At 45.2% G+C, this 8,743-nt stretch overlaps 1 protein-coding gene across 4 annotated transcripts in view; it reads left to right on the top strand.

Moving 5' to 3' along the window:
* Nucleotides 1–8,743, top strand: part of LOC109923069 (neuroligin-1-like) — a 266,531-nt gene that overhangs the window by 140,180 nt on the left and 117,608 nt on the right. For all 4 annotated transcript variants that reach the window (XM_048620221.1, XM_048620222.1, XM_048620223.1 and 1 more), the window contains one exon: nucleotides 1,265–1,414. In XM_048620221.1, the coding sequence (XP_048476178.1) occupies nucleotides 1,265–1,414 (150 nt within the window). The remainder of the gene's footprint in view (nucleotides 1–1,264; nucleotides 1,415–8,743) is intronic.

The following is an 8,743-nucleotide window of genomic DNA, read 5'->3' on the forward strand; positions in this document are numbered from 1 at the left end:
TCATAGCCAGAACATCCTTTCCCATATGAAAAAACCAAAAGTGCCCACAATACTCTAGGTGTGTCTTACCAAGGCCCCATACAATTGCAGCAAGGCATCCCTATTCCTGCACTTGAATCCTCTCACTATACCTGCATGCTTACTTTCATAGATTGGTGTACAAGGACAACATTCCCCTTCTAGCCAAAAGAAAGTTGACATCTATTTGCAATAAGAAATGAGCCTATAAGTCTCCACACCATACCAATAAGTTGTTGATTTTATGATGGTGTTTTGTCTGGAGGTGTTGTTCGTTGCCTGTAGTTGTCAGTGATATTGTCTGTCATTACTGTTTCTATTTGGGATCATGTGTGTCAACAGGACTGGGAGAGGGTTGGGAAACCGGAACATACACACCTAATTTGCCTTCACTTCTGTGTCACCATTGCCACCATGTCACGTTAGCAATAGTAGTCTAATAATTAGTCGCTTGTCAACGATTGATTAACTTCCTGGGTAGTTTATTTAAAACAGTAAACTCAGTCATGAAGCAGACATTATGGGAAACCAACTGGTAGCTATTTGTATGTCGTTTGCCGACACCAGTAGATGAACTGTCAGGCAGAATCACACATCGTGTACAGATTGTACATAGAGTCCTTAAAGATGCATTCTGTTAAAGGTACACATGCAACAATCGGGACAGAGGTGACCTGATAGAGGTTTTTATAAGCATGAAGAGGACTCGATAGGGTGGATATAGCAAATATGTTTCCACTTGCAGGGGTGACCAGAACTCAGGGATCATCAATCTCAGACAGCCACAACTAAATCCCGTCAGGAATTCAGGAGGAACGTCTTCACTCAGAGAGTAGGGTGAATGCGGAACTCTCTCCTGACAGGGAACAGTCATGTGGAATAGTATGAATCCATTGAAGGGGGAAGCTGGATAAATTAATGAGGGAGAAAGGAATAGGAGGACATGCTGATAGGGAGAAATGAAGAAGGGGTGGATGGGGAAATGTCTGGAGCACCAAAATCATCAGTGTGGATTAAACTACATTGAGTTTGTGTCTGTGTGTGTGTGTGTGTGTGTGTGTGTGTGTGTGTGTGTGTGTGTGTCTGAAAGAGAGAGAATTCTATGTATCTTTCAGAATGTTGGTAGACACGTTAGCTTCAATAGAACTTAATGCACATCCTGTCCATATCAGCGTAGTCCACTCTTGTGAAGTTGTGGCGTAGCACTGGAGTAACTCGCTCTGTCTCTCTCTCTCTCTCTCTTTAGATATTCGAGACAGTGGCCCAAAGCCAGTGATGATGTTTGTTCACGGGGGATCTTACATGGAAGGCACAGGGAACATGTTCGAGGGGAGTGTCTTGGCGAGCTATGGAAATGTTATCGTTGTCACCATAAACTACAGACTGGGCGTCCTCGGTAAGATCTGCTCATTGCCTTTTCCTCTTCGTTGAAAAATTTACAACTTATGCTTTGTCTATGCTACACCTTGGCTAGACCACAAAATACAAAGACTAGAGAGAGCATAGAGACAATTTGCAAGGATGATACGGATATGAGTAGGTCAAAAATCAGAAAAGGACTGAGGCTGGATCTCCGATTTCTTGAAATAAGAAAATGTGAGGGGTAACCTCATTGAGGATAATACATGTTAATGACTTGGATAATGGTATGGATGTATGATTGGCAAGTTTGTGGATGGCATAAAAATAGGTGGAAAGGCAAGTGGTGAGGATGATCCAAAGAGAGATATAGACAGATTAAGCAAGTGGGCAAAACTTGGCAGATGGAATATAATGTGGGAAAATGCGATGTTATGGATTTTACAAGAAGAGTTTAGGAGCTGAATATTATTTAAATAGAGAGACTGCAGAAAGCTGCAGCACATACAGGGATTTAGGAGTCCTTGTGCAGGAAGTACAAAAGCTGGTATCTGTGTTAAGTGGGAAATAGGGAAGGCAAATGTTATGACCTTTATTTCAAACAGATTGGGTATCAAAATAGGAAGGTTTTGCTAAAACAATACAAGGCACTAGCCAGACCACAGCTGGAACACTGTGAACAGTTTTGGACTGGTTATCTAAGGAAAGAAACACTGGCATTGGAGGCAGTCTGGAGAAGTTTCACTAGGCTGTTACCAGTTATGAAGGGAACGCCTGATGAGGAGTTGTTGAGTAGGTTGGGCCTGTACTCATTGGAGTTTAGAAGAATTGGAGGTGACCGTATTGAAACATACATACAACATTGAAACATAGAGAACTTGATGTGGTGGAAAGATTCTTTTCCTTTGTGGGAGAGTCTAGGACCAGAGGGTATCATCTCAGAATAAGGGGTTGTCAATTTAAGATCAAAATGAGGAGGAATTTCTCTCAGAGGACAGTAAATCTGTGGAATTCTCTAATTTGATTTGATTTATTGTTGTCACATGTACCCAAGTACAGTGAAAAGTTTTGTTTTGTGAGCAGTTTGCAGATCATTAGCAAACAAGTACATACAGATCGAAGGGTGCTTAGACAGAGTGAGGCATACGGGTTACAGCTGCACAGGAGGTGCACAAAGCCAGATCAATATTATTTGAAATTAGAAATTAGAGAGGTCCATTCAGTAGTGTAATAATGGCAGGGAAGAAGCTGTTCTTGAACCTATTGGTTTGTGTGTTCAAGCTTCTGTATCTTCTGCCTGATAGAAGAGGTTGGAAGAGAGCGTTACTGGGGTGGGACGGGTCTTTGATGATGTTGGCAGCTTTTTTGTGGCAACGCAACATAAATGGAGTCCATGGATGGGAGGTTGGCTTTTGTGATGGTCTAGGCTGTGCACACAACTTTTTGTAGTTTCTTACAGTCCTGGGCAGAGAAGTTGCCATATCAGGCCATTATGCACCTGGATAGAATGCTTTCTATGCTGCATCTGTAAAAGTTGGTGAGGGTCATTATGGACATATTGAATTTCCTAAACGTCTGGATGAAGAAGAGTCATTGTTGTGCCTTCTTGACCGTCGCATCTGTGTGGGAGGTCCAGGACAGAATGTTGGTTATTGTCATTCCCAGGAACTTAATGCCATCGACCCTCTCTACCTCAGCTCCGTTGATGTAGACAGATAGAAGTGTGTCCATCTCCTTTCTTTCAGAAGTCAATGATCAGTTCTTTTGTTTTGCTGACATTGAGAGAGAGATTGTTATCATTGCACCACGTCACCAAGCACTCCATCTCCTTCCTGTATTTAGATTCATCATTGTTTGATATCCATCCTACTTTGGTGGTGTCATCAGCAAACTTGTAGATGGCGTTTGTATGGAATTTGGCTACCTAGTCCTGGGTGTATAGTAGGAGGCTGAGAACACATCCTTCCGGGACACCGGTGTTGAGGATTATTATGGAGAAGGTGCTGTTTTCTATCTTCACTGTTTGCGGTCTGTGGGTCAGGAAGCTGAGGATCCAGTTGCAGAGGGTGGAGCTGAGACCCACATCTTGGGTTTTGAGATTAATCTGGTAGGGATCATGGTGTTGAAGGCAGAGCTGTAGTTGATGATTAGGAGCCTGATGTAGGTGTCCTTATTATCCATATGTTCCAGCGATAACTGTGGGGCTAGGGAAATGGTATTCGCTGTGGACCTGTTTTGTTGATAGGCGAATTGCAGGAGATGGAGTCAGGCTGGGAGGCGAGAGTTTATGTGGGCCATGACCAGCGTCTCAAAGCAATTCATTATTACAGAGGTCAGAGTCATTGGACCGCAGTCATTGAGGCAATATTGCATGTATTTTCTTTGGTACTGGGATGATGGTGGTCTTCTTGAAGCAGGTGGGGACTTCAGATTATAACAAGAAGAGGTTTGAGATGTCAGTGAATAGCTCTGCCAGCTGGTCTGCACAGGATCTAAGTGCATGGCTGGGGACTCCGTCTGGGTCAGTTCCTCTCCTTAGGTTGACTCTCAGAAAGGTCAATCTGACATCTGCAGCGGTGACAGAGGGAAGCCTGGGGCTGTTGAGGCAGATGACACCGTGCCATCAGCATTCTGCTCGAACTGAACATAAAAAGCATCGACCACATCAAGAACAGATGTGTTTTTGGCTGCTACTTTGTTACACTTTATTTCGTATCCTGTTATATTGTGTAGGTCTTGCCACGGGTGGCAGGTGTTCGTGTGCTTAATTTGGGCCTCTAACTGTTCTGGTACTGCCTTTTGGCATCTCTAGTGGCTTTGCAGAGGTCATATCTGGATTTCCTGTACAGTCTGAGTAGTCCAACTTGAATGCTGCATGCCTGGTCTTCAGTAGGCAATGGATTTCTTGGTTCATCCAAGTTTCTGGTTGGGGAACATACAGATTGACTTCTTCAGCACACAGTCCTCCACACATTTGCTAATGAAGTCTGTGACAGTGGTGGTGTACTAGTTCTACAGTCATAGAGTCATGCAGCATGGAAACAGGCCCTTCGGCCCAAACTGGTCCATGCTGACCATGGTGTCCACTCAGCTAGTTCCAGTTGCCCACATTTAATCCATATCCCTCTAAACCCTTCTCATCCATGTAACTATCCAAATGTTTTTTAAATGTTGCTATTGTACCTGCCTTTCTCCGGCAGCCCATTCCATATACGCACCACTCTCTATGTGAAGAGGTTGCTCCTCAGGTCCTTCTTAAATCCATCCCCTCTCACCTTAAACCTATGCCCTCTAGTTTTTAATTCCCCATCTCTCGGAACAAGACTATATGCATTCATCCTATCTATGCCCCTCATGATTTTATACACCTCAATAAGGTCACCCCTCATTCTCCTATGTTCCAAGGAATAAAGTCCTATCCTGGCCAACCTCTCCCTATAACTCAGGCTTACAAGTCCTGGCAACGTGCAGATAAATCTTCTTTGTACAATTTCCAGTTTAACTATATCTTTCCTGTAACAGGGTGACCAAAACTGTACACAATACCCCAAGTGCGGTCTCACCAACGACTGTGATCACCTGTGATGCCGCTTTCAACCAACTATGTACTTATATTCGTTGGTCCCTCTGTTCCACAACACTCCTCAGGACCTTACCATTAACTGTATAAGTCCTACTTTCCAAAGTGCAACACCTCACACTTACCTGTATTGAATTGCATTTTCCAATCCTGAACCCACTTCCCCATCTGACCAAGTTCCCTCTGTAATTTTTGATAACTTTCTTCACTATCAACGATACCTCCTCATTTTGTATCATCCACAAACTTACTAATCATGCCTTGTACATTCACACCAGATTATTTATATAAGTAACAAATAACAAAGGTCACAGCACTGACCCCTGTGGCATAACACTAGTCACAGGCCTCCAATCCGAGAAACAACCTTCAACCATCACCCTCTGCTTCCTACCATCAAGCCAGTTTTGAATCCAATTAGCTAGTTCTCCCTGGATTCCATGCGACCTAACCTTCATGACTAGCCTGCCATGTGGGACCTTGTCAAAGGCCTTACTAAAGTCCATAAAGACAATATCCACATCCCTACCCTCATCCATCCTCTTGGAAAAACACTGAAAGATTTGTCAGACATGAGTTCCCACACACAAATCCATGCTGACTATCCCTAATCAGACCATAACTATCCAAGTGTTGGTTGATCCTGTCCCTCAGTATCCTGTCCAATAACTTGCCTACCACTGATGTCAGGCTCACTGGCCTGTAGTTCCCTGGCTTGCCTTTGCTACCTTTCTTCAACAATGGAACAACATTAGCCACCCTCCAGTCTTCCGGAACTTCGCCAGTGGCTAAAGATGAAGCAAACATCTTTGCAAGGACTTCTGCAATTTCTTCCCTAGCCTCACACAACATCCAAGAATAGATTTGATTGGCCCAGGTGATTTATACTGTCCTCAGTTCAGTCATTTGCCTGACCTCGTTTCCTCAGAGGAGGTCCAGTGTTGTACCCTCATGAGTCGGACCCTCTACATATTGATTTACGAATCTTTTTTGGACACATTTGACAAATTCAACCCCATCCAGGCCTTTTACACTCTGGGTAGCCTAGTCAATACGAGGTAAGTTAAAATCTCCAACCAGTACTACTTTATTATTCCTACAGGCAACTACAGTCTCTCTCTACATCTGCTCCGCTAGTACCCGCTGTCTATTTGAGGGTCTATAATAGTCCCAACAGAGTGACCATCCCCTTCTTGTTTCTAAGTTCTATCTATATGGCCTCATTTGATGACCCATTAATAATATCCTCTCTAAGCATTGTTGTTATGTGGTCCCTTATCAAAAGGGCAACTCCCTCTCCTCACTTACTTGTACTTCTGTCATGCCTGTAGCTTCTGTATCCAGGAACACTGAGCTGCCAGTCCTCCCCTTCTCTCAGCCATGTTTCTGTTATGGCTATAATAGCCCTGTCCCCAGAGCCAATCCATGCTCTGAGCTCACCTGTCTTACCAGTCAGGCCTTGTGTGTTGCAATAAATGCTCTTTAAACCAAAAGTCTTTTCTCTCCCTTTACTGTGGCCCTGGCTATCCTGAATAGTAAACTTGCTCTTGACGGCTAATGTCTTATCCCTTGACTTCTCAATTGTCTCTCCCTTATTCAGAGTCCCACCCGGCTGCCAAACTAGTTTAAACCCTCCTAGGTGACACTAGCAAATCTCCCCGCGAGAATATTGGGCAACTTCTGGTTCAAGTGCAACACATCCCTCTTGTATTGGTCACCTGCACCCCAAAAGAGACCCCAATGACCCACGAACTGAAAACCCTGCCCCCTACACCAGCTCCTCAGCCACACATTCATCTGACCTTTCTTTCTATTTCTACTCTCACTGGCACGTGGCACTGGGAATAATCCGGAGATCACTACCCTGAGGTCCTGCTTTTTAACTTCTTACCTAACTCCCTGTACTGATTTCGCACGACCCCATTCCTTTGCCTACCTAGGTCATTTGTACCAATGGGCACAATGACCTCTGGCTGTTTCAGCCCTTCAGAATGTTCTGCAACTGCTCAGAGACATCCTTAACCCTGGCACCCGGGAGACAACACACCATCCTGGTGTCTCTTCTGTGGCCACAGAATCTCCTCTCTGTCCCCCTCACAACTGAGTCTCCTATCAGTACCCTTTCCCTCTGAGCCTCAGAACAGGTCACAGTGCCACTGACTTGACAGCTGCTGCTAGTCCCTGAAGGGTTATCCCCCGCAACAGGAACTAAAGCGATATACCTGTTATTGATGTGAATGGTCACAGGGGAACCCTGCACAATTTGCCTTCCCCCTTTTACCTCTTCACCCAGTTACCTGCAGCCTGCACCTTTGGAGTCATCATTTCACTGTAGTTGCTATCAATAATGTTCCCTGCACCCTGGATGATCCTGAGTGCAACCAGCTCCAGCTTCAGTTTCCTAATGCGGTCTGTTAGGTTGTCGGCTGAATTCTTGAATATGGTCCAGTCCACCGATTCCAAGCAGTCCCAGAGAAGCTCTTCCGCTGTTTCAGACCAGCATTGTACTACTTCCTGTGAAGGGTCATCTCACTTCAACTTCTGCTTGTAAACTGGGAGAAGGAACATAGTGTTGTGATCTGATTTTCCAAAGTGCGGACCAGGTATGGAATGGTAGGTGTCTTTGATGGTTGTGTAGCAAAGGTCAAGGATGTTCGGTCCTCTGATGGGGCAGAAGATGTTTTGGTGCTACTTTGGTAATGCTTTGGCTTTGTTGAAGTTGCTGGCCACAATGAGTAAGGCCTCGGGAAATTTCATGTACCGGTGTAAATTTCATCCAGAGCATTCTTCACTTCTGCCTGGGGTGGTGTGTAGATGCTGTCAGGATGGTGGAGGTGAACTTACGCGGCAGGTGGTCAAGAACAGTATTTCATTATAAGACATTCTAGGTCCAGGGAGCAGTGGCTCACCAGGATCGCCATGTCTGAGCACCAGGACGTGTTGATAAGGAGACATATCCTTCTGCCCTTTGCCTTACCAGAGGACGTTGTGCAGTCCATGTAGAGTATGGAGAACCCCTCAGCCTGCAAGGCGCAGTCAGGTACAGCAGGAGTGAGTCATGTCTCCGTAAAACAGAGCGCACCGAAGTCTCTCAGTTCCCACTGAAAGTAATTCTAGATCTGAGTTCATCCATATTGTTTTCAATAGCTTGGACGTTTGCCAGGAGTATGCTGGAGATGGGGGACTTGAAACTGCATTGTTTCATTCTCACCTGCAAGCCAGCGTGACTTCCCCATTGTTGAATAGAATGGAATGGAATAGATTAGAATATCCTTTATTGTCACTTCTACTACAATACGGAAGAATAGGAGTACAGTGAAAAGTTTTTACAATGGTTGCCTTTTAATGGCACCATCTTAGTGACGAGGTACAAATCTTACAAGGTAAAAGAAATATAGTGGTCTTACACAAAGAGGATTAAAGCCAAGCATAAGCATTATTTACACAGGTAGTTCCAACATAGCGAAAAGGTTTTAAATTGCAGTCTGGGAACAGCAGCTCAGCATGTGGTGCCAGGCCCAGGTCCAGCAATTGTCCCACATCGCTTCAGCCTCCAGCCCGCTCCTCACTGGCACTCAGCAGCAACCAGGTAAGTCGCACTTTACCGGGATTCGTACCTCGGCCCCTCCATCACTCCGGGACTCGGGCCCCCAATGCTCCGGGGCCACAGCCTCTCAGTCGCTCCAGTTACGCAGCCCATCTGTCTCTCCAGTGACTTAGCCGCTCTGTCACCGCCTCAGGCTGCCTGCTCCCTCACTCACCGTCACCGCCTCGCGGTACCGCCCC

Source organism: Rhincodon typus, chromosome 45 (genome assembly GCF_021869965.1).
Source record: "Rhincodon typus isolate 14 chromosome 45, sRhiTyp1.1, whole genome shotgun sequence".
NCBI classification, from domain to species: domain Eukaryota; kingdom Metazoa; phylum Chordata; class Chondrichthyes; order Orectolobiformes; family Rhincodontidae; genus Rhincodon; species Rhincodon typus.